Genomic DNA, 26,851 nt, shown 5'->3' with positions numbered 1-26,851 from the left:
CACACGTTGAAGGCAAGAAAAGTTTTCCTGTCATAAAGTGCATTTGGTTACAGACACAAGATGACAAGATGAAATGTAAAATGCCTTAAAAAAAAAAAGAACTAAAGGGGAAAAAAAGAACTAAAGACGCACAGGTATTTTCACCAGAATACACACAGATACATACATACGTTTATTACATTAATGAAAATTTTACTGGTTTATTCGGTTATTTTACTTACTGCCTGGACTTTAAGAACAAACACAACATTGCTGACATATGTCGCTGGACTTCCGGTTTCCGCTCACCTGTTCCACCTGTGTTACAACGCAGACTCAGCTCCGTCCCTCCTGGGCGCTTATACCATGATGACAGAAGCGCTGACCGATTTAACCGCAGCGAAAGACGGCGTGGAAACTTCCACGATGGTAAAAAGCGAGGATATGAGCCATGCGGAGCAGCCAATCTTTAACGCGCTCGGGCGGGACAACTCAGCGGCTAGGGAGAAGCCCAACAGCGGGACCAAGGCACCTGCTGCGATTGCCATGATGTCCACCGCCTCTGACACCGAGTCCGGAATCTTCTCCGCTGAGAGCGAGATGTGCGTGGAGCACGAGTACGAGTTGGACTGCTTCTGCCAAACTGACATGAAAGTGATTTGCACCCATTGCGCCGTTGTAGGCTCCTGCCAAGGGCATAGCGTCACTCCTCTGGCCGACAGAGTCACCGCAGTCCGGGTGAGCCTTCTGCCCCACCTCCATCTTTTAAGCTACGATTTGCGCGTACTTTTTTTTTTTTTTTTAACAACACGTCTTGGTTTATGACGTGACGTAAGTCAAAACTAATTTTGAATTAAATCTTACCATAGTTCTTATAGTAAGACAGGACAATTTCATGCACGAATAATTTGTTTTCTTGAAAGTTTTTATTACATTCGTATAGGACAGGGGTCTCAAACTTGCGGACCAGGAGCCAATTGTGGCCTGTAGGACAATATTTTGTAGCATCTATGTGACATCTAACTGTAGTATCAGTCTGTTGGCTGCACGAATTTTGTGACGGTCAATTAAAAAAACAACAACAACATATATGTGTATATATATATATATATACATATAGTACATATACCGTATATATACCGTGTGTATATGTATATATACACATACATACATATACCGTATATATACCGTATATATATATATACGGTATATATGGCGGAAAACACAGACAAGGCTGAAAAAGCAGGTTCTGCTCTTGCACCCCTCTTTAAAAGAAAGGCTGCTGTATTTTAAGCCAAAAGAACTGTTGTGTTTCATAGAACAATATGTCTATACGCTGCCATAGCAGATTCATACTATTTTTAAGTTGTCCGTTTTACCCAGGAGACACCCGTTTACAGACAACGCGCAACCGTTTTTGTTTCATCCCAGCCATAAAAAGAAGGTAATTATTATTTTTCATTCACAATGTCTATCATTTTTCACTTAGAATCATTATTGATGTCTAATATTTAGTTTAAAAAAAAAAGGACTATAAAATTTTTCACTCGCATATTTTAAACTTTTAAACAAATTACGTCAGAATGAAAAAAATTTTGTCTATAACTATCGCTTAATTGTACTTTTTTGTTACTGTCGCATTTTCCCCGATATTTAAGATGATAAATAATCAATCCAAACAAAAAAAAAGTTGAAAAAAAAAATGTTTAAAAGGGTAAATACAGTATTTGAAAAAGAAAATCTCGACCACTCCTTGATGTCTGTGATTTATGCATTGCGACCTTTGTTATATTACCGTGTTTCACCCATAAAACCCCCAAAAAGTCCGGCTGTGGCCGTTCACAGCTGTGTCTTGACATTCGGTGGGACATGATACACAGAGTTTTGGGATCGAAACCAGGTAAGTACGCGATAATATCTTGTTAAAATCATGGTGTCTTTAACTATGCTCTCTCATGCTCTCATCCCGAGTTAGGGTTTAGGGCTTTAAATTTTTTATTTTTTATTTTTGTTTTGTTTTAATTCCCTCCTCTTAAAAAAATTTCTTCTCCCAGAAAATTGAGATTTTAAGCTTTCCAATGATGCATCACACATGTGTATAGGACAATTTTTAAATTTGGCCAAATTGGGGGTCTCAGAGCAGAACTTTAAGTCACCTGAGTGTTTTCCGCCATAGATATATATGTGTGTTTGTGTGTACATATATGTAAAAAAATATACAGTATATATATATGTATGTATTTATAGATATAGGGTTACGCTGCCTACGTAACCCGAATTCCTGCATAAATCGTAATTGGCCCTTTAAGTGTCCCTAAATCCCCCCTAAATCTCAAAATAACTATTCAAAAACATGTGTTATACATCATTTTAAAAAAAAGGTTAAAAAAACTGTTACGCAACTAGCGACAAAATGGTGGACAAGACACTGTTACACGGCTTTAAAAAAAAAATATATATATATATATATATTGGAGACAAAATGGAAGACGAGACTTCTGTATACGCCCTAACCTTAGAACTACCTGTATATAATTTTAGATCAAATGAATGAATTAATTGAAGCATCCATTGTGAAAAAAAAAAACATTTATTTAAAAAGTATTACATTAAAAATTAAAATGCTAATTCAAAACAGCAGTGACTAATAAAAAAATATAAATATTTCTAAATAAAATAAATTATCTATAATAAATGAAACTCCCCCCCCCAAAAAAAACACAGTTATAAAGAAAAGAATTTAATTAAGTGAGGCCCATATGTATTTTGGTCTGGGAATTTTATTTATTATTTTTCTGTGACCTCAATTGCTTAACTCTTTGGCTGCCATCGATGGCGATAGATGTCCAATCCATTTTAACTGGAGGAAGTAATCGATTGATGCACCTTGAAATATCATAATTCCATACGTGGTTATATAGTTGTATGAAAAACTAATTGAAAAAGAGTGCAGTAACTGATCATGCCTTTGTGTAAAGCATGGAACTGTCATAATTACAGTACATATTTGTAGAAAACAAAATCCTTGGATCACAACAATTGTTATTAAGTTTATTTAAGATATGCTAAAATGTATTAGTATTCATGAAATTATTAGTATAAATATTGTTTAAAAAAAAGCTTTGAGGACAAAAATGAAAAAAATGAATGAATTGTAAGTAGGCATTAATAAAGCATTTCTTATTTAGCAATGGAGCCAATTTCACTAAAGTAGTTCAATTCCCACAAATAAAACCAAAAAGTATGGCGGTGTGTTCGATGATTGTATTTTCTTTCCCATCAATTTAACAAAAACAGCCCTCATTTAAAAAGAGTGCAAGAATAAATATTTTAAAACATAATATTGATAAAAGTACGCTTAAATAATTTCTTTCTAAATAACAATACTTGCACACATTTCTGCAAGGGGTGTGGCTTTACATTACTCAATGCAATGTGTTGGTAGACTTGATGTCAAAAGATGTGGACCTTTGCAAGCAGCACATACCAAAGCAGCCGCGAGGCCAGCAGGCGGAATTTGTTTACACATCTGACAGCCCAATAACTCAACATCTAATTCCGTATAAGGGTGTCGGACACGTCAATCAAGTTTTTTTTTCATCCCTTTTCTGATTCTTCTCCTGAGACAGGATTTTCTTGTTGGATTTCCAGCTCCAGCTCATTCATTTTTTTCTCCCACCCCCTCCCAACCAGAATCAACTGGTGGACGCGTGTGAGAAAATGCAGCTGCAGGCGCTGAGGATAGAAAAGTTCATTGAGCAAACGCTCACAGGCAAGGAGAAAAAGCTTCAGGTAGGAGAAAAGTCCAAACCTTCAAAATTCTGCAAAAATCCATTACACTCTTCAACAATAACCTGTTGTATCTACCAATATATGAAAGCACCAATATTTAAGACAGTGACTGACAAGTTCCCAGCTGACAAGTTATGAGCTGGACATAACCACCTATAAGTTGACGCATGGTACTGTACTGTAGGTGGCAGCGAGCACGGCTCGGGAGCGGGTGGTTGCTCAGGTCAGTGTTGCCCGCGAGGCCCTTGAAGAGGAGGAGCAGCGTCTCCTGGAAGAGGTACAACAGGAGGAGGAACGTGTGGAGCAGTGCCTACTTACCCAGAGGGCTCACTGGGCCCAAGCCATGGCCAGCCTAGCACGAACACGCTCTCGCCTGGTGCACACACTAACGCACGCTCCTGATGCACAGCTGGTGGTGAATGTAATTTTCCACGTTTTTTAAAAGTAATAATATTAGAAATGTAGTTGAATAATTGCTGTATCTCTGTCTCTACTTACAGACAAGCATTCAGGAGATTGCAGAAAGGTAAAACAGGGAAACATGTTATTTTTACATTAGGGAAATCTTTACAATTGAATAATATCATTACAAGAATTCCAGAGGCTAGCAGGTTAGTGACATTGTGAGATCAGTTAGGGTTGGCCAATTAGTTAGGACGGACAGGTTATTTAATTACCGTAATTTCCCGAATATAACGTGCACTTTTCCCCCCCAAAATCAACTTGTAAAATCATGGTGCGCATTATAAACGGGTACATGGATGGAGAAAGATATATATATAAATATAAACCCTTTTTAAAAAATTTTTTTATTGACACGGCCACGTTGTGTTGAAGAAACATATGCGGCGATCCGTTGCCGACTATTACGGTACGTGACGTCACCATTTTGTTTCGGTAATACTTCACTCTGATCGGCCGAATGATTTCGTCTGTGTTAAATTCTGCTTTTTTCACTCTTCATAAAGCACAGAATTTAGTTTCTTGAACTCATTTGAGTCAACGTTTATTGCAGCTCCGCAACTCGGACCATAACAAACGTAACAACAGACTTCCTGTGTGTGTCCGTCAACTATATCTGTCCCTCGGGAAACTCAAACCCAAATAACAATACAGTGGTACCTCTACATACGAAGTTAATCCGTTCCAGGACCTTGTTTGTAAGTCGAAATGGTCGTATGTCGAGCAGGATTTTCCCATAGGAATACATTATAATTCCATTAATTCGTTCCACAGCCCAAAAACCTTCACTAAATCCTTAAAAAATACTGCTGGTACTATTACAAATGGCAATTACACATAGCAAAACAAATAAATTATAAATCAAAGTCGGAATAATAATAATAATAATAATAATAATAATTCCTGTATTAATGTAACGAATCGGGTACTAATGTGGCGGACGTTTTTTGCTGACCCTGAACGCACCGCGGGGCTGACGTGCCAGAGACAGACCGGTGAGCTTGAGTTTCACTTTCACTTTGAATGTTTTCTTGAGAACACCGTCAATTGCGGCAGACAGAAGGTGTTTTTGTTTTGAATAAGTTGTGAAATAAATGGTAAAAACGTGGCGAAGTTGGCGATTTCTCTGGAGATGTTACCACAATAAGAATTGTCAGCTTAACTTATAAAGACTGGCGAACGATGGTCGGAGGAGGACCGTGGAGATGTATTGTTGAGCCATTTCACGGATGCCCACCCTACGCTCATATTTTTCTGTCATTTGCATCTTCATTTAGAAGGTAAGCGTCAACTTTTTCCTTGTTTCACCACCTGTACCAACCTTTTCTGAAACCAGTGTTGATTTGTCACACAAGAAAATCCGCCGTGCATTCGTCTGCGGTGCTGCCATTGTCGTCGTATTTCGAGCATGTCGTCGGATGTAGAAACAAATGGCGAGTCAAATTTTACGTCGGATGTCGAAAAGTTCGTGTGTCGAAGCGATCGTATGTAGAGGTACCACTGTAGTTCCTATTGCTACTGTCGTGTCGACAGCGATGAGCTCTCTCAGATTTCCGACTTACGTTCTCACTTTCATTTTACCGTATCAATCCATGGAAGAAACATATATTCATCATGATGAAATGAGCAAGTTATACAGCAGCCTTTAAAAGAAAAGTCACATCTGTTTTGTTTTCTCCTAGATTCTGGTAAGTTGGAGAAGTTGTCAAATCGAAATATTACCGTAAATATTGTCAGTTTATGGTAATGTGTTGAACTACCAATATGCTATGCTTGTGCTGTGTATCACCAGTCAGTAAAATGACATTTCTGTATCTGTACACGAGCTCTGTTTTCTTGTATTCTTTTATTTATTGGTGCTAAAATTAGGGTGCACGTTATAAACTGGTACAATAATTTCCCCTAGATTTTACAAGTAAATTTGGGGTGCGCATTAGACACGGGTGCGCCTTATATTCGGGAAATTACGGTACTTTTCCATTTTTTTGTGCTAATGAAAAGCCCCATCTTCTGTAAAAGTACTGATTTTGTGCTATCTTGTAACATTTTTTCCCAAGGAACTGTGTTGATGTAAGTTGAGTGTCTTATAATTAAAAATCCAAAGTGATTAAAAGAAGTCTACACACTATTATGTGTGATGAGACCAAAATGACGTTCAATACTAAGTAAAATATTAACTTTCCAACACAATACCATCTTGTGGCATGTGTAACTTATAAGCCTTTGAGGGCGTGACTCAGTTCTTATTCCTTACTATTTGAATCATTGAGGCTAAGTAGGACAGTAGCTCTGTTTTCTTTGATACAGCCTTTGTTTTGAGTGTAATCTATACTTGATAACTGGTGAAAATGCAAGAAATAAAGTCAATGTATCTCATTCCCATATTTTAGAGTGGAGGAGGCTGAAGGAGTGGGTGAACCGTACGATACTGAGCAACTCAATATGAAGCCATGCTGCAGTGACAGCCACCTGCTGAGGGGAATGTGGGCCACCGCCATGCTGAACGGCTCAAACAGTTAGTAAATCACTGACTCCTGTATGAATTTCTTAAACTGTTAATTCTTGTTCTAAAAGTTTACAATCAAACCAAAAATAAAACAACATTTTTGGTTAAAGTCTACTAACATAAAGCTAAAACATACTGCGAAACACAATAGTCGCCTGGCTAACAAATATCATTAGTGCAGCGGTATTATAAGACAATATGCAATGGTTATTTAATAATAATAATTTTTAAAAATTCTAGAGTACTTTTCATGCCAGTCAAAGACACGTCACAAGAAAGATAGAAACACAATAGATCAACAACAATAACAACAAAACAATCATTAAATTAGGTTAAAAGCAGTATAAAAGTAATTTAAAAAAAAAAAACAGGAGGTCAAGATAGAACAGAGCTAAGTATCATGGTGATCATGGTGGGTAAGAAAGAGTAAACAGGTGTGTTTTGAGTCTGGATTTGAAAAGTGAGAGGGTAGATATATTGAGAAGATCCATGGGTAGGGAGTTCCAGAGCTGGGGGCGCACAGTGACTAAAAGCTCTGGAACCGAAGCTGCTAACACGGACATGAGGGACGGAAAGGTGGAGGATAGAAGAAGAGCGAAGTTAACTGGGGAGATGCTTAATACAGAGGGGATTGCATAGGTTGGAGTGGCCAGGGCATTGAGTGCTTTGAATGTAATGACGAGGACCTTGTAGTTGATTCTTTGTTCAAATGGGAGCCAGGGAAGTTGACGTAGGATGGGGGTGATGTAGTGTGTAATGGGGTCTGAGTGATGAGGCGTGCTGCTGAGTTTTGGAGGAGCTGCAGTTTCTGGAGGGACTTATTTGGGAGGCCGAAAAGCAGTGAGTTACAGTAATTGAGCTGGGAGGTGATTAGACTACAGATAAGAGTGGAAGCGGTATGGCGGGTGAGAGAAGGGAGGAGGCGAGAAATATTGCAAAGGTGGAAGAAGGCTGATCCGGTGATGTCTTTGATATGGGAGCGGAAGGAGCGCGTGCTGTCGATGATGACACCCAAACTCTTAACCTGAGTAAAAGGAGAGATCGGTACATTGTTGATGGTAATAGAGAAGTTATTGTCATTTGTGAGCTTGGCGAAGGTGCCTACAAGGAGGACATCTGATTTTGAGCTATTGAGTAGGAGGAAGTTAGAGGAGAACCAAGAGTTAATGTCTTCTAAACAGAAGGTGAGGGACGAGGTTGAGAGGGAAGAGGTTGGTCTTGAGGAAATGTAGAGCTGGGTGTCATCTGCGTAGCAGTGGAATTGAATGTTGTGTTTACAGAAGATGGAACCAAGGGGGAGAATGTAAATGATGAAGAGGAGCACAAACGGTGGAGCAACACATGTAGATAGATAATAGACCAATTTTTAAAGGTTTTATCCTTTGCAAATCAAAACTAATATTACAGCGACTTATTACTGAGGAGCTGGATATGTCGCCATGCACAAAAACTGTCCAGTGAGAAGATATACTGTACCCTTGCAGACAGGGCAAGCATATAGTACCTTGATTTTATATATTTGACATTGGTTGACTTTAAGATTTTGCTTCAGGTTATGACTTAGAGTGTGGACAGGTATACATTATAGAACAACATTAGCCCCTCTCTTTCTCTCAGGGTGTACCCCAAGAATTGGTACTTGGTCCTCTCCTCTTCGTCTTCTACATTCTCCCCCTTGGCAACGTAATCTGTAAACATGGTCTCAGTTTCCACTGCTACACTGATGACATACAGTTTTATATTTCCACTACTTACATAAATCCCTACATAAACTCCATCAACTAATGCTTTGCTGATATAGAAATCCTGATGAGTCATAATTTTCTCAAAATGACAAAACAGATGTAATCATAATTGGCCATTAAACACCATGCAGAATCACTTAATCCACCCCCATCATCCGTAATATTTGTCCAAATGAAATGTATATTATATACATTATTACAAGCTCTTTGGTGACATCCCATATTTGTGCTTGCAGCTCACGGTTTGTCCTCTCTAAAGTTTGATGAACGCACAGCTAATCCTCTCCTGTTGCTCTCCGACGACCGCTGCTCGCTGACGTTCCTCCAAAAGAAACCCCGGCAGACTCCACCCTATGACCCGGCACGCTTTGACAGCTGGCCCAACGCCCTGGGCTCCCTGTCCCTGTCCTCCGGGACTCACAGTTGGAAGCTGGATGTTGGTCATAGCGCCGCGTTCAAGGTGGGCGTCTGCTATGCCAGCTTGCACCGCAAAGGCTCAGGGGATGAGGCCCGGTTGGGACACAACGACCAGTCATGGGTTCTGTCCCACTACAATGGTGAGTACTCTTTCTGGCACGCGGGCGAGAAGGTAATGCTGCAGGTGGCGACGAGACCCCAGAAGGTGGGGGTCTTGCTGGACTGGCCCAGTCAGACACTGCTGTTTTATGAGCCTGAGTCCGCCTGTGTCTTACACTGTGCTGCATATGACTTCAGCGCCCCCTTGCTACCGGCATTCGCTGTGACTGACCAAAGTATAACGATAGTACACTGAAACCACTTCATACTACGACAGACAGAATGTGAGAGCAAAGTTATTACAGTCATTACTTGCCAAAAAGTACCGAAAACCCTCCCAAAGATCTTTCCAGTTTCCAATATTGCCTGTCAGAAGGAGAATAAATCAAGGAACTACATTGAAGTCAGGGGAAGAGCTTCTTTTTGACATGTCAATATCCTAATCGAAAAGGAGTGCTTTGTAGCCATCTACCGTCCCCCAATAGTAAATGACAATGATGCAGGTGATTACCAATCATAGCGTCAGATTAATGAATAGGTTTTACTTACCTCTTGTTGATACTGTGCCATATTGTCACATATTGTACTTGACTTTTTTAAATAGCATTTTGTTCAAGTTTTCATATTATACCCAATGCCAAGTTTACCCAAGTTTATATAAACATGTCATTTATGTTTTATTCTTTTTTTTAGTTGTGAGTAAAAAAAGGATAACTATGATAATTGTCTACATGGTTATTCATCTGCCTGATGATCCATTTAATAGTAAACTATCCCCACAAACCTTTTATAATCCACCAGTTTGAATTGTGAAAAAATATAGGAATACTTATTGTTGCCACTCCAGAATTACGAATGGCAATTTATCATAGTAGCATAATTTACTGTGAAATGCTTGTAATGTTTTTTTCCTTCTTCCCTCTGAAGGGGCTGTTATATTCATTTTAATTTGTTGAGCTTTTCTTCAGACAACTGCTGTCTAAATTTGAAAGAAAGGCAATGTCTGATTAAGTAGATGGCACATTGTTTTGATGAAGACATTTTCTTCATGCTGTTTTGTATTTGGAAAGCTTTGCGCAAATATCAACTGGTAGGTTGTGTATCCACTGTGGTTATTACCCTACAGATTTAGTGGTATAACACAATATGACAGTTGTGTATTCAAATTTTCAGATGCATAGCCAAGAATCAGCCTAAATAGATTTTTTTAGAAAGCAACTTAAGCAATACCATGGAAAAATGTTGAGTGTCATTGTGCAAATCGTCAGCCAAAATACTGTAAAAAACGTTTTAATATGCCTTGGATTTCACAGCGAAGATGCACTCACTCATGCTAACCTGAATTGTGACAGAACCTGGTTTTATAGGAAAAATATTCGTTAAAAAGTTTCTATTTCATTGAAAATTATCTCTGCATTTGGATAGTAAAGATTAGCCTTATCCGACGACTTTTCAAATTTCATAAACCATCTGAATGGATAATGTCTGTACAGATGCTGTCTATAGCTGTCATGACTCCATATTTCACAGTAATCAGTCACCAAGATTAGCAAGCAATTAGAAGGGAATTTAAGCACACAAATTAATATGAAATATTTCCTAGTGTAACACCGCGGAATGTTTATACCAACATTACCACATGTATCATTTTATCACTATCATGGGTCTGTTTATTAGCATATTGACCAGACCTTATATAACCAGATATAATGATCTTACTTTAATTATGATTTAAAAAAAAAAAAAATAATAATAATATTTTAACTTTTATTATATATATATTTGCTCAATTATTTTTTAATGTGTGTTAAATATATAGACAAGCTTCCAAGGTACTTCCGCTTTACTTTCTTATGTCCGCAAGCAACTTCCGCTTTTAGAATTTCTCCATCCAAAACAACAGTGGAGCTGGAGTAACATTACTCATCAAAATCCCTTAAAAAAGACAATTTGGAAATACCGCATACATCTGCAACCATCACGACAGGGGAGGACAACATGTTCATCAAGCAGATATGGAACCAAGCTCGTGCCACCACAAAGACCGGGTGTTTTTGTAGCCATGTTGCCGCTGTGTTATGGAATGTATGTTCTTCAGATTCCTGCATTTTCATGTGTCCGGTGCTCAAAAAATATTAAAGTAAAAAAATTGCGCATGAAACAACTTGTTGCTTTTGATATTGTTATTACATTGATGATTGTAATTAGGATGATCTTTAATATTATTCACTACAACTACTGTATGGTGGCTCGCCTCACGGTGGACCTTCAGCTCGATCCCGAGATCCAACTACGAGCTTTTTAACTGCAGCAACTTTAAGATACGGTATTGGAGCTGGAATTACCAAGGTCAGCGTGAGAAAGCCCGTCTGTAAGCCGCCGAGGGTCTGCGTAATGTCGGATTAAAGTTTGGCGAGGAACTCAAGCAGCTCTGGAGCTCTGCTGTCTGATATCACATTGTCGTATGCTATTTTTTCTAATAATTTTATAAATTGTGATTTATTGACCTGTTTTACACATGCACCCATCGTTTTAAATAAAACAAGAAATGGAATCATGTCCAAATGTTTTATTGCGATCAATATCTGCAATAAAAAAGAATGGCATACTATTTTTGTTTATATGTACATGCCTTGTAGTATTTCCTTGTAACAACAAAATCCATGTCAGCCCTTTTGCATTCGGCAAATGTAATATTTGTAATTTTACCTTATTTTGGTCACTCAAGTGGCCGGCATATCAATCTATACCTCACGTCAAAACAGGCTGACAGGTTGTTATAATTTAGTCCACGAATGATCAACGGAGTGATAAGGACAATCATACAATTTCATCTACGTCTCATTTACGTCATGTTGAATCCATTTTTGGAGATTCCGTGGGTTCCTCTGGCTTGATTTAGCAGTTTTAACTTTGTCAACACACTGCTTACTTGAACCGCAATTCATGTTGTTCTTTCTAAACCGGAAGTTGGGAGCAGACATTTTCCAAGATGGTGCCGCCCATATTTCACTCAGGAAACTTGCCTATAGAAATGTTCTTTAAATTCAAATCATCTTATCCCAGTGTCTTAATATTTTATCACACTTTTGATTTTATTTAGTAGTTGCTGTTGTTGTATGAAATCTGTCCAAATAATCAATGCTGGCATCTGGGCAATGTGAGTGACCAGGCACATTTAGTTGATGGATATTTGCGATAACTAATCAGATCATAAGCTGTGACGGCAAGGCCTTCTATCTGGCAATGTTGAACGTGACATCGACAAGTTCTGTAATGCTAACTACTTGTGAACGCCGGCAGCGCTTTGCAGATCAACAAAACCACAACAGTGCCACACCTGGGAACCTTTCACAGGAAAATTGAACCAAAGGAGAGGAAAATTTGGTTAGAGACATACTGTACTTTCTAGGCAATTCAAAACTGAGTAAAATAACAATGCCTTTGGAGTGCTTCTTTGTAAAAAGGGCCAATTCAAGAACCACAATCAGAGCCTGTAACTTCTAAAAAGGAAAGCTGCTAGCAGACAATACAATGAGTCCTACTTCAAATATGGGTTTAATGTAACAAGTGCAAAAGTACTCTAAATGTGTGGCAAGAATCTAGCAATTGGGTGCTAAACGCAGATGAAAGGACGTTATTTTTTATGATGAGTTTTATTTTTCATGCATATAACATTTGTATGACTTTATTTTATGCTTAAAAGGTTGGTGACTACTGGTTTATAGCATGTTCTCTGGGGCTAATGCATAAAGCCACAAGGGGTCAGCATTGGCTTTCATCAACAAAGAAATGCTAAAAGTGAAAAGATGCTTTACATCAGGGGTGCCCATTACATCGATCGCAACCCTAGTGTGGGTTGCTCGCGGCATAAAAAAAATAAAATGATTTAAAAAAATTTTTTTAAACGGTTTGAAAATAACAGTACAGGCCTAAAGTTTGGACACACCTCATTCAATGCAACACAAATGAAGGTCCCAACACCGTTGATAAAGCAAAAAATTCCACTAATTAACTCCGTGAAGTAAAAAACCCTTTTAGGTGACTCCCTCTTAAAGCTCATTAAGAGAATGGCAAAAAAGTACACAGAGCAAAGGGTGGCTACTTTGAAGATATTAGAATTTTATACATGTTTTTAGTTATTTTGCCTTTTTTTTTTTTTTTTTGGCTACATAATTTCACACGCGTCAATTCATAGTTTGATTACCTTCAGCGAGAATTTACAATGTAAATAGTCACGAAAATAACGAAAAAGCACGAATGAGAAGGTGTGTCCTAGATACTGTATGTATGTATGTATGTATATGTCGGAAAACACAGACAAGACTGAAAAAGCAGTTTCTGCTCTTGCACTCCTCTTTAAAATAATGTATTTTAAGCCAAAAGAACTGTTCTGTTTGATAGAACAATATCTCTATGCTGCCATAGCAGATTCATGGCGCATTTAGCCCCAAAACTATTTTTAATCAGTTTTACCTTGGAAACCCCCGTTTACAGACGTTGCGCAACCGCTTTTGTTTAAACCCAGCCATAAAAAGAATTATATTATTCAAAATGTCTGTCATTTTTAGCTTAGAATCATTAATTGATGTCTAATATTTCGTTTTTAAAAAAAAACACGACTTTAAAAAATTATTCACTCGCGTATTTTAAACTTTTGAACAAATTACATCACAATGAAAAAAAATGTGTCTGTAAATAAGTCACGGATATCTACCTCATAACAATCGCCTAATTGTATTTTTTTTTTGTTTGTTTTACTGTCGCATTTTCTCCGATATGTTAGATGATAATCGATCCAAAGGAAAAAAAAAAAAAAAAAAAACATTTAAAAGGGTAAATATATGAAAATCTCAACCACTCCTTGATGTCTGCAATTTATGCATCGCGACCCTTGTTATATTACCATGTTTCACCCATAAAATCCCCAAAACAATCCTGCTGTGGCCATTCACAGCTGTGTCTTGACATTCAATGATACATGGGAGTTTTTAGATCGAAACAAGGTCAGTATGTGATAATATCTAGTTAACGTCATGGCGTCTGTAATTCTGCTCTGGCGTGCTGTCACCTCCAGATAGGGTTTTGCTGTTCAATTTTTTTTTTTTTTTCTAAATACCCTCCTGTTCAAAAATTTTCTTCCCCCAGAAAATTGAGATTTTAAGCCTTCCAATGATGTATCACACATGCATATTGGACAATTTTGAAAGTTGGCCAAATTGGGGGTCTCAGAGCGGAACTTCAAGTCACCCGAGTGTTTTCCGCCATATTTATTTTAAATGTACATCGTTAATTATGTTACGTGAGCAACATATGAGGTTATGCAGGAGGACACCCTCCATAACAAATAGATGTTTCGCTTTTTTTTTTTCCATTAAAAACCTGAACACACAGTTCAATTTTGAATACAGTGTAGTTTTCTGAAGAATTGACAAACATGATGTAACTACCCAAATACCTTAAATATGGGGCTTCACCGACATGGGCAGGAAACACGACGGCTTTCATGGTGGCGTTCAGAGCAATATGAAGTTGGCATCGACTGTATGCTGGCAAACGCCATGTGTGATGTCAATAAGGGTTTGTCCAGTTCTTTTTTTTTTTTTTTTTTTTTTAAATCAGTGGTGCGCAACTATGGGGGCGGCTGAATGTTGAGTTCCTGTCTCAGGTCTTCCAGGTTCTGCTCCCACCGCCTCTCGTAGAAGATGCTGAGGACGCAACGGGCGTTTCGGCCGTTCTGCACGGCCCACGGGCCCAAAGATGTGACCAGCAACTGAAGACGACTAGGGGGAGATTGTAAAGAAAACAACAGGACAATCATTCCAATTCCTGATACACACCAAGAAATTCAGATAGTAAATCATCAAGTGACAATTGGTTGAGTAAGCTGTACCTGGCATTGAGCCGAACAGGCCCCAACAGAGCTCCGAGGGCACACATAGGGAGTCCGGTCTGAGCAGCTTCGAACCATTTCACGGCCACTTCACCTAAAAAAACACACGTAGACAGATCGTATGACATACCTTTAGGGTTGGGTCTCGTTTGGGTTATATCCAATACTACACAGTACTTTTTAAAACATTTAGGGTGCTTAAAGGTAAAAGTTCTTGAACCAAAAAACCCTGAAATGACAAACATACTGTATCTATGCTATGAAATAATGAATGTTACGCAAATGTAAACAATCAAATTGTTCATTTGAATGGCAGTTAATGTAAAAATGTAGTTAGAAATTTGACTAACATTACTGCCACTTAACTGTAAGTGTAAACAAACCAAATATTCCACAAGTGTGCTACATAACACTCATGTTACATGAAACAAAGGCAGAATATAGCTGTCAAAGTTTGCTCATCTTAATAGCAGCAGCTACATGCACTATGCTATAACTACAGTACTCAAGACGTCATGTGATTGCGTCTACAGGAACTACATGCTATATCAAAAGCGGCACTGGGAGGTGACAAGGCACTACGAATAGAAACAAGCAATCAGAGGACATGACATCCAGGTAAAAAAAACAAAAAAACTCATGCACCCAAATGTTCATATTCCAACGTTGAACATGTTGAAAATTGTTGTGATCTCCCATAACATCCTTTTTGCATCATTTTAGCTGTCTTTCACCCTTTGTAAACTCTATCTGTATGATTAAAATTGTTGATCAGTCAGCGGGCGACGTAAATGGGTCACAGTATGAACATACGTCATTCGCATGTGAAATGGAATTTCCTCTATGTATATTGCGCAAAGCAAAGCACCACTGTATGCTGAACAAAAGAACAAAATCATTTCCTCAAAAAAACTAAAATAGCAGCAATGTAAATGATGCAACATGTATAGCAGGTAACAGGAAATAATTCAATTCTATCAAAATTCATACAAAAACATGACAAAGGCCAAATAATTTTTGGGAAAAAAAATCTAATTGCGAGTCTGTGGCCAATTTTATCCTTGATTGTCTTCAAGCTTCAATGCAAAATTCACATTGTAGTTATATTTACACATGTACAAACATTGAAAAAAAAATAGTGGCTTCGGCAATTTTAATATCAAGTTATTTTAAATTGCGAATTAAAAAACAATAAATCGTTCAGCATTACTTCTCACCAAGCATGTTAGTGGGCATTCCCAGCAAGGTGTGCAGCAGGTCATGGACCTCCCGGTATCTCTGCATAACGTATGCCAGCTCCTCGTTGTCTACAAACTTCACTCCGGCCCTCGAGTCGGGTGTCACATGCTGAGGATCCATGAAAATCTGTTAAACGCTGGCAACATTTCAGATCCTGATAATCCAAGGCTGTATTGTTGTTCACCTATTGGGGTCCTGCCAAATTCCAGATTTTGCTATTAATATACTGAACAGTGTTGTTTTCGTCAACGATGACTATAACGAAAATATTTCGTCAACAAACACTTTTTTCATGATGATGACGAAACAATAACGAGCTAAAACGTGTTTTGGGAGACTAAAACATAAGAATAATGCGAGTTTTCGTCTGATGAGACGAAAATGTACCATAGTTTCCGTCACATGTTCACAATGTGTTACATTTTATGGGTAGTTAGCCTGTGTCTGGTTGTGTCACTCATTTGACGTGCTGCTGCTCTCCAGTCTCCAGGCTTGCACACACAGATATGTTGCCTTATCTTTGCCTGAGAGAATATGCAATGTTGCTTGAGCCTTTAAAGGTCTATGCTGAGTGATCATTACACACTAAATGTAACTCAAAGTGTTAGCATAGCATTCGTGCTCAACACTATGCCATGCTCACATTAGCATTAGGCTAATGTCAATGGCAATGTTTTTTTTTTTTTTTTTTAACATATGGTTCGTGGGTCCAGGTGGGTATAATTAATTCAAAATAATATACTGTTTTCCTGCCGAGTTTGTATTATCACCAAGTTCGAGTTGTCCTTGTAGAGGCTACAATATGTTCTCGTATGCCAATGTTCATTTTAAATAGTTGGAAACCTTTATTTTTGTAAAGAGTAATTTTTTTAAAAATGTATAGACGAAAACATTTTAGTTAACGTCGACTAAAACTAGGCGAAATTAGTCTTGGGTTTTCGTCAACAAAAACTGGCGAAGACAAACACATTTTGAAACGACTAAAATATGATTAAGTCTAATAAGTATTATCGTCCAAAAGACTAAAACGAAAATTGAAAGGGATGCCAAAAACAACACTGATACTGAATACTTATTATTTTTATTAGCTAAAGGAATGTCAAGTCACCAGTCAAGCAGTTGTTGTTCTTCTACTTGTGGACACTAACTTTGAAGTCCTAGTCCTCTGTTATTCGTGAACTGAACGTCTTGAAACTTCGCTTAAAACTTAAACATAGCTTAACATAGCCATGTAACATGGGCCGGTATCTATTGATCCTCAGAGCACAATTTTTAAATAATTTTTGTATCAGGGATAATTAACTAATTGCAGACTTATTGATGCCTGTAAGTTACAAGTTAGCCCGTAGAGGGCATATGCGCAGAGCCTGTAGTGTGCTGTACCACACTCATGGTTGTTTTGTGTGTTGTCATAAAATTTAAAGGGTCACCTTCACTTATGAATTTAAGTTGTTCCCCAGCCAAGCTTGAGAGTAAATTTACTTGAACATCAGAGTGTTTCTGGGGTTGAAATTATTCACAAATGTTTTAAGTTTGTATTCCTTTTTCAATATTTTTTCTGCACACGTATGAATGATTGTAAAAAAAAAAGGGTTCAAATGTTTCTAGTAAGTTTTAATTAGTTTGTGTTCAGAACGTGTGGTCGTAGTATTTTAAAGAATAGTGTCCCTGCAATGTGAACCCTACTATTTCAGGTGTCTTTAGTTCAAACTGGGAATAACTCACATTGTCTTCTAGGAAACGGAGGTATTCCCGACCTAAAGACCCCTCGGGTAAGGAGGCCATCTTTTGCAAATCGAGCGTAGACAAGCGGATCCTGGGCCTCTCCCTGCAGTGACAAAATGACAAAAGCTCTTTTCTGTGGCCCAAAGGAGTCATTTTGGGTGTCTCGTTGACTTACGTTAGAATTGTATAACCCTCGGGGTCGTTTCTCATCCGGTCCCTTAGGTTTTGCAAAGCCAGGTGGCCTGTTGTTTCTCCAAGCACTGCGACCATGTCTGCAGAAAGCAGTTTTAGAGTGTACCGGTAATATCAAAAAGTAATTTGAGACCATTTGCTCGGCAGATACCTTGCTTTACATGTGTCTCTATCTGTAGGTTTTCTGCCTAACGAGGTTTTGAGATGACTATCAACCATGTTTGAAAAATTTCACCTCTCGGTGTGAAAACCGGACCATGGGCCACGTGTAGGCAGAGCTTCAAGTGGCCAATCAAAATGCATCCTTCCTTCGCGTAACTACAAGATGGTTACCCCTCGCGACAAAGACAATTGCACAAAAAAATCAACCCTGTTTGATATTTGTCTCAAGGACTCATGAGGCAGTAGGCTAAAAGAAAATTACACGTACACAGCAAGCTCTTTGCAGAGTAAACAGTGAAAATTAATGTTTTGGAATGTGGGAGGCAGTTTAGTACCGGAATGAGTTTAGTGAACAGAAGTTCTTGAACTTTATCATAGTTTGGGAAAAAGTAAGTTGAACTTGCAAACACAAGGAACACAAGAAAACTGATAATAGACTGATGCCAATGGTGAACAGATGATTGTGTTGCCAAGACCAGAATTCTTTTAACAGAAACGAAAGCCTGTAACACTTACTTTACAATGACACAAAACTAAACATGGCTCAATGAATGTGCCACCCAAAGTCAAAATGAAACTGAACAACGTTGACACCTGCTGCAACAGCTTTCCATGACAAAACTTTCAGGGTGACTGATTATGTGGGCCTGGTCTACTCTCGTTTACGCTCATTAGCGAAGAGGGAAAATACAAACTGGGTGAAAAGAAAATTCAAATAAATTCAAATTTTATTCAAATAAAACAGATGACAGATTCAAAGTTTGTAGATCACACCGAGAATAGTCCCTCACCATGTCTGTAGGGGTTCCAAAGAGCGGAAACCCCTGAGCCCACCGCCAGCAAGGCCTTCTGAACCAGAGAGGTGGGAATGTGACCAGGATAGAGTTCTTCATTGTGATGACTATCTGTCCACTTACTCCTGCGATTGACACATGCTGCAGGAAAAAAACATTTAAAATGTGGTTTACAGTGATCCTTTGTTGTTTTGTTGTTAATGGGGACCAGAACCCGCCACGATAAGTGAAAAACTGCAAAGTAGCGCCCCCCCCCCCAATTTTTTGTGTGCCTGTTCAATGTATTTATTCAGATATAGCATTGGAAAGAGATACATATTAGACATGTTTTTTTCCACTTTTTTTCCAAAGTATAATTACAGAAAAACTTTTATGTCTATATATGTTTTAATACATGTTTTTTAAGTGCTTCAAATGTAATAATTATTTTAAGTTTTAAACATGTTACTGTCACAACAAATTATTTTTGAACAAAAATGCTTGGCTTCATTAAGTCCTTTATTGAGTGAGTCCACTCAAATCTGCTAAAGCTGCTCACTTACACACAATGAGTTGCCGCAGCAACTGTTTAACAAGTTAAATGATGATTGACGCATGCGGTGCTTTGATGTTAGCGTCCCTGGCAAGCTCAAACCCAAAATGTCTGTCAATCATCGTTAACTTTAATAAGCAACTCAAGGGCACTGCCTGACCGACAAACTTATCTGTATTTATTATTTTTTAATTGAAAAAAAAAAATCTGCAAATCTGCGATGGACTGAGGGCACGTAGTTTGAAGCGCGAAGTAGCGAGGGATCACTGTATACTGTAGTCTTTTGATATCACATATTTACACCGCATTTAAGAGATAAGTGCTCGTTTGTACAGGATTGCAAATGATTAATGACGGTTGTTAAAAAAGTTTTACTTGGTTAGAGCATAAACCCAACTAATATACTATCACCGAATCGTTGTACAGTGGCACTGTAAACCAGGGCTTCGACCTCCACTGTGTCACTTGCACAAGAGATACTACTTCACGTTTTAAATAACTTGTTCAAACGCTGGCGTTATCATCTTTCCCACAGCACTTTTGAAAACGTCAGCGGCAAAGACTCATACCGTTCGTTATCGCAGCGGAGCGTTGGCAACTGAGCTGTAGAAGCTGTTTTACCGTAGATAGTTTGGCCACTCGCGGTAGCATTATTTTTGAAGCTAGATGCGCATGCGTGATTACTGCTTTATGCACTATATAGTTCATATATGTCAGACTAGATGTCTAAAAGCGGAGTTACCGGCGTATGCGATTGGCGGCCATCATGTATCAGAGTTCTCTACTATGTAGGACGTAACAAAAAGACTCTAAACTCGCTGAATTCTTGACAGATTTACAAACGCTTTCGTTGATAACGAAACGTATTAACGTGGCTATGATTTAGGTAGGGTTTTGGGACTACAAATATTTTTGAGCAAGCAGCAAAATTACTCCATCTCTGACGTTCATGAAAAATCAAGTCGTTTAAACTTAGACCGACAACTGACGAAACTATTGATATTTCCTTTTACATGCTTCTTTGACCATGACTTTATATCAACGAATGCCACCGACGCAAAATGGCCGAGTGACGTCGCACGTCCTCATTTGCTCACAGCTTGCAACCAACATCTAGCTTTCTATATGTGATATACTTTATATGGTACTAGCCCGGGCTATAGTGTGCACAACAGACGCACTTTCGTCTTACCTGTTGGCAAAACTAAATGTTGCCATCCATAACTATAGATCTAAAACACCAACTGTAATCGTCAGAATGCTAACAATTAGAAAAAAAATAAACCCGTTTTAGTGTATCACTCACCTGCTGGCAACGACGTGAAATGCAACGAAAGTTAAGATTGCTACGTCACGCTCCAAAGTATAGTTTTCCTCGTCGACGACGCTTGTAAGTTGTAATTACATTAACAACAAATTAATACAACTATTTCTATGACTAACAAGAATAATTGGTGATAATGTACATACATACTAAATGACTAATGACCAACAAGCAGGACAAAATAAGGGGTGTGTTAAGAGTGACGCGAGGTTGGGTGGATTTCAAAAGTGTACTGCGAGTTCAAATACTGAGTGTGTCGTTGAAAAAGTGAGCGAGTCTGACAATCCGGTAAGTACCTTTTTTTCCAGCTTCATTTTAAAGATCTGCGTGTGACAGAGGAGGAGACGCAGCGGAGTACACTGAGAGAGAGCTAGAGACACTGACTGTCGAGAGTCACAAACCTTTTTCAGTTGTTTAATTTTTTTTCCACCCCTGGAAGATTTTTGGACTAATGCGTATAAAATTCTGGTTGGATTAGACTGTGTTTACTCAATGACTCATTTGGATGCTGGTGTCATGCTTTTAGATTTGCACCCATTTGTGGCGGGATCTTGTTTTCGCCAGCAACCAAGTTCCTTTGTCACATCGAGTCTTATCTGGATTTTATCAGTGTATTGTGTAACTCTAATCTAGGCATGTACTCTGTGTACTATTATACTGAGCCTTGTGCATGAGTAGTACTAGTATGCATGCAGTTCAGACGACCTGCTGCAAACTTATTCCCTTTGTAAATAAGGCATTTTATCAGCAGTGCATGTCAGTTGTCTTAAAGCAGTGGTGTCCAAATTACGACCGCAGCCTGTCTTTCATTGGCCCACAGAAAATTATGAAAAAAACTTTGAATATAGCCAGGTGTTTGACAGAACACCGGCACAAGAGGCTTAAATTCGGGCTACATTCTCTTGTACTTCTCAGTTTTAACACTAGATGAAGCTAGTCACTTAACCAGTGCCTCTCCCTTAGCTTAGGGGGTCAAAACCTGACATGTTGAAATCAATGTAGGAAATTAGCATTATAGTATTTTGTTTTACATAAACATAAAAACAATATTCCAATGTAGTAGATGGAGCTACCTTGGTTGTGATTGTCTTGACTTTCTTGCTGGGTATTTTCTCTTCGTTCTGGAAAGTCCGTTTCACTAATGTAAATATAAATACAGTATATGTATGTGTGTATATGGCAGAAAACACAGACAAGACTGAAAAAGCAGTTTCTGCTCTTGCACTCCTCTTTAAAAGAAACTGCTGTATTTTAAGCCAAAACAACTGTTGTGTTTGATAGAGCAATATGTTTATATGCTGCCATAGCAGATTCATGGTGCATTAAGCCCCCAAACTATTTTTAATTTTTCCGTTTTACCCTGAAAAGCCCCGTTTACAGACGTCGCACAACCGCTTATGTTTTAACCCAGCCATGAAACTAAGGTAATTAATTATATTTAATATTCAAACTGTCTGTCATTTTTAGCTTAGAATCATTAATTGATGTTTAATATTTCATTTAAAAAAAAACGACATTAAAAAAATTATTCACTCGCATATTTTAAACGTTTAAACAAATGACGTCACAATGAAAAAAATGACGTCTTTAAAAAAGTCACGGATATCTACCTCATAACAATCGCTTAATTGTATTTTTTTTTTTTGTTACTGTCAGTTTCTCCGATATGTTAGATGATAAATAATAGATCCAAACGACGAAAAATTGGGGGGGGGGGCGTTTAAAGGGGTAAATTTATGAAAAAGAACATCTCTACCACTCCTTGATGTCTGCGATTTCTCCATTGCGACCCTTGTTATATTGCTGTTTCACCCATATAATCCAAAAAAAATCCAGCTGTGATCATTCACAGCTGTGTTTTGACAGTCGATGATACATGCTACATGGAGTTTTTGGATCGAAAAGGGGTAAGTACGCGATAATATCTTGTTGAAGTCATGGCGTCTGTAATTCTGCTCTTGCGTGCTCTCGCCTCCAGATAGGGTTTTGCTGTTTAAAAAAACTTTAAAAAAAAAAAGCCCTCCTGTTCAAAATTTTTCTTACCCCAGAAAATGGAGATTTTAAGCTTTCTAATGATGTATCACACAAGCATATCCGACAATTTTGAAATTTGGCCAAATTGGGGGTCTCAGGGCGGAACTTCCAGTCACCTGAGTGTTTTCGGCCATATATATCCGTCAACAGACTTGCAGGGGCCCAGGGACAAGAGACCATTATAGGGCCCCCCCCGTCCCTGACCCTGCCACTGGCTTGTCACCACAACATACGCAGTACTTTTAACGCTTTGCAAGCAATGAAAGTGTACATTTTCAAATTATTTAAGGTGGACAGTTAAATTTAACATATGGTATGATACCATAATGTGATGTGACACAAACAATATAGACAAACAATTTCCATCTTTTGTCCCATGTAGGCTACAATACAATACGACTGAGAGTGCTATGCCTGCCTGATAAGCAACAGAAGTATAACTAAACATCCTGTGCCTGCCCCCTCCACATTGGAGTGGGACCCGGGACGCGCGCCCTCCCCAGCTCTGATTGTGGGCTGCCTGACAGCTCCCTGTCTCTCCCTGACAGGCTCCTCTGCTGTTCCACTGCTGCTCCTTTGTGTCATTTTGGTGCTGAATTCGTATTAGCGTTTGCTATAATACACAGTGGGTTGTAAACCCAAAATAAATCCAGCCGCCGGACCCGAGTCTGTTCAGCCTCGCGCACCTGCTTTTTGTTTATATGACAAAAATGAATAGAATCCATTTGTATGAATTAATTAATCTTTGTGATACCGCTAACAATTTGTATGTTTTCTCATCATAATTTCCAGCTGTTTCACAAGCATTTTATTTGTTACTGCAGTCCCTGTAATCTGTAACACGATGTATTATTTTTTAATTTATATTTGACTCAAACAGCATTACTTATGCAAATGAATATTAGAAAGTTATTTGCTCGCAGAAAGAATGAGGAGGCAAGGAGGAATGAAAGAGGTAAGCTAGGTAACCCACCTAAGCAACGATAAACCACTTTTAGGTCGCAACCTACCAGTTGAGAAACAGTGAAAAATTTCACAACAGTTACAGTGATATATTCCCATTTCGGTCTAGACAAAGTAGAGCAGCAGAGTGTAAGAAGAGGTGAAGGAGAGATGGAAGTTGATGAGCATTAACAGTGGTGTATTGACTAGCAACAAGGGATGCCCCCAATTTTGATTTTGAATACTGATGGCTGGAAAACAAAAAAACGTCACACACTTACAGACACTTGTATTTTGGTTTGATTTTTTAAAAACGCTATTCTAACGCTAGTTTTTATGATAGATATGTGCTAAAAAATATATTTTTGCTTAGTATTGTATTAGGTCTAGTGACGCCCCGTTTCATATTCTCTTTAACAAATAAAAGTGGAGAGACTTCAAGTTGGCCCTTGCATCCTTTGATTTTTTTTCTTCTGAAAACGACACTTGGAGACAAACATTTGGCACCCCTGTATAAAGTCTACATGTCAATTTTACGGCATACAGCGAGACAAATAAGTATTTAGTCAACCACTAATTGTGCAAGTTCTCCCACTTGAAAATATTAGAGAGGCCTGTAATTGTCAACATGGGTAAACCTCAACCATGAGAGACAGAATGTGGGGGGGAAAAAAATCACATTGTTTGATTTTTAAAGAATTTATTTGCAAATCATGGTGGAAAATATGTATTTGGTCAATACCAAAAGTTCATCTCAATACTTTGTTATGTACCCTTTGTTGGCAATAACGGAGTCCAAACGTTTTCTGTAACTCTTTGGCCCATTACTCCATGCAGATCTCCTCTAGAGCAGTGATGTTTTGGGGCTGTCGTTGGGCAACACGGACTCTCAACTCCCTCCACAGATTTTCTATGGGGTTGAGATCTGGAGACTGGCTAGGCCACTCCAGGACTTTGAAAAGCTTCTTACGAAGCCACTTCTTTGTTGTGCTGGCTGTGTGTTTGTGATCATTGTCATGCTGAAAGACCCAGCCACGTCTCATTTTCAATGCCCTTGCTGATGGAAGGAGATTTTCACTCAAAATCTCTCGATACATGGCCCCATTCATTCTTTCCTTTACACAGTTTAGTCATCCTGGTCCCTTTGCAGGAAAACAGCCCCAAAGCATGATGTTTTGACCCCCATGCTTCACAGTGTGTATAGTGTTCTTCGGATGCAATTCACTATTCTTTCTCCTCCAAACACGAGAACCTGTGTTTCTACCAAAAAGTTCTATTTTGGTTTCATCTGACCATAACGCATTCTCCTAGTCCTCTTCTGGATCATCCAAATGCTGTCTAGCGAACCGCAGACGGGCCTGGACATGTAATGGCTTCAGCAGGGGGACACGTCTGGCAGTGCAGGATTTGAGTCCCTGGCGGCGCATTGTGTTACTGATGGTAGCCTTTGTTACTGTGGTCCCAGCTTTATGTTGGTCATTCACTAGGTCCCCATGTGTGGTTCTGGGATTTTTGCTCACCGTTCTTATTATCATTTTGACGCCACAGTGTTAGATCTTGCATGGACCCCCAGATCGAGGGAGATTATAATTTGTCTTGTGTGTCTTCAATTTTCTAAAAATTGCTCCCGCAGTTGATTTCTTTACACGAAGCGTTTTATCTATTGCAGATTCAGTCTTCCCAGCCTGGTGCAGGTCTACAATTTTGTCTCTGGTGTGCTTCGACAGCTCTTTGGTCTTGGCCATTGTGGAGTTTGGAGTGTGACTGTCCACTGAGGTTGTGGACAGGTGTCTTTTATACCGATATTGAGTTAAAACAGGTGCCATTAGTACAGGTAACCAGTGGAACCTCGTTAGACCTCGTTAGAAGAAGTTAGACCTCTTTGACAGCAGAAAATCTTGCTTGTTTGTAGGTGACCAAATACTTATTTTCCCCTCTAATTTGGAAATAAATTCTTTAAAAATCAAACAATGTGATTTTCTGTTTTTTTGTTCCACATTCTGTCACTCACTCTTTAATCTTTTCAAGTAGGAGAACTTAACTAAATACTTATTTGGCCCACTGTAGGTGTGCATCCTCGAGGCGGAATCATATTTCTCAATCAGATATACAGCTGAGTAGAACAACTCAAACTACAACTGCAATTACAGTCATGAATCTTTATTACAGTGCCTTGCAAAAGTATTCGGCCCCCTTGAATCTTGCAACCATTCGCCACATTTCAGGCTTAAAACAAAGATATGAAATTTAATTTTTTTTGTCAAGAATCAACAACAAGTGGGAAACAATCGTGAAGTGGAACAACATTTATTGGATAATTTAAACTTTTTTAACAAATAAAAAACTGAAAAGTGGGGCGTGCAATATTATTCGGCCCCATTACTTTCAGTGCAGCAAACTCACTCCAGAAGTTCAGTGAGGATCTCTGAATGATCCAATGTTGTCCTAAATGACCGATGATGATAAATAGAATCTACCTGTGTGTAATCAAGTCTCCGTATAAATGCACCTGCTCTGTGATAGTCTCAGGGTTCTGTTTAAAGTGCAGAGAGCATTATGAAAACCAAGGAACACACCAGGCAGGTCCGAGATACTGTTGTGGAGAAGTTTAAAGCCGGATTTGGATACAAAAAGATTTCCCAAGCTTTAAACATCTCAAGGAGCACTGTGCAAGCCATCATATTGAAATGGAAGGAGCATCAGACCACTGCAAATCTACCAAGACCCGGCCGTCCTTCCAAACTTTCTTCTCAAACAAGGAGAAAACTGATCAGAGATGCAGCCAAGAGGCCCATGATCACTCTGGATGAACTGCAGAGATCTACAGCTGAGGTGGGAGAATCTGTCCATAGGACAACAATCAGTCGTACACTGCACAAATCTGGCCTTTATGGAAGAGTGGCAAGAAGAAAGCCATTTCTCAAAGATATCCATAAAAAGTCTAGTTTAAAGTTTGCCACAAGCCACCTGGGAGACACACCAAACATGTGGAAGAAGGTGCTCTGGTCAGATGA

At 38.7% G+C, this 26,851-nt stretch overlaps 3 protein-coding genes across 8 annotated transcripts in view; 2 read left to right on the top strand and 1 right to left on the bottom strand.

The window, feature by feature from the left end:
* On the top strand, positions 1-10,636 carry bspry (B-box and SPRY domain containing). Of its 2 annotated transcripts, XM_057818287.1 has the most exons (7): positions 1-134; positions 314-717; positions 3,673-3,771; positions 3,956-4,192; positions 4,272-4,297; positions 6,624-6,748; positions 8,721-10,636. In XM_057818287.1, exons 2-7 carry the CDS (start codon positions 346-348, stop codon positions 9,254-9,256), a joined length of 1,395 nt encoding a protein of 464 aa, XP_057674270.1. In that variant the 5' UTR covers positions 1-134; positions 314-345; the 3' UTR covers positions 9,257-10,636. The 2 variants fall into 2 exon arrangements, with proteins under 2 accessions (XP_057674270.1, XP_057674271.1); XM_057818288.1 differs by lacking the exon at positions 1-134 and having other exon boundaries at positions 277-717; positions 3,956-4,186.
* Positions 10,637-10,768: 132 nt separating this feature from the next.
* coq4 (coenzyme Q4 homolog (S. cerevisiae)) lies at positions 10,769-20,260 on the bottom strand. The gene is made up of 7 exons (XM_057818289.1): positions 20,107-20,260; positions 19,003-19,146; positions 18,033-18,129; positions 17,858-17,960; positions 16,111-16,240; positions 14,894-14,987; positions 10,769-14,783 (listed from the first exon to the last, which is right to left on the bottom strand). The coding sequence occupies exons 1-7, from the start codon at positions 20,243-20,245 to the stop codon at positions 14,633-14,635; spliced, it is 858 nt and encodes a 285-aa protein (XP_057674272.1). The 5' UTR covers positions 20,246-20,260; the 3' UTR covers positions 10,769-14,632.
* A 433-nt stretch (positions 20,261-20,693) lies between these two features.
* Positions 20,694-26,851, top strand: part of traf2b (Tnf receptor-associated factor 2b) — a 49,549-nt gene continuing 43,391 nt past the window's right edge. For 4 of the 5 annotated variants that reach the window (XR_009061058.1, XR_009061059.1, XM_057818284.1 and 1 more), the window contains exon 1: positions 20,694-21,149. The gene's annotated coding sequence lies outside the window, so the exon portion shown is untranslated. The remainder of the gene's footprint in view (positions 21,150-26,851) is intronic. The other variant, XM_057818285.1, reaches the window with a different exon arrangement.

This window comes from Corythoichthys intestinalis, chromosome 17 (assembly GCF_030265065.1).
Source record: "Corythoichthys intestinalis isolate RoL2023-P3 chromosome 17, ASM3026506v1, whole genome shotgun sequence".
Taxonomy (NCBI): Eukaryota; Metazoa; Chordata; class Actinopteri; order Syngnathiformes; family Syngnathidae; genus Corythoichthys; species Corythoichthys intestinalis.
Note: the sequence above shows the minus strand (reverse complement) of the source record. Positions and strands in the feature narration are given on the sequence as shown.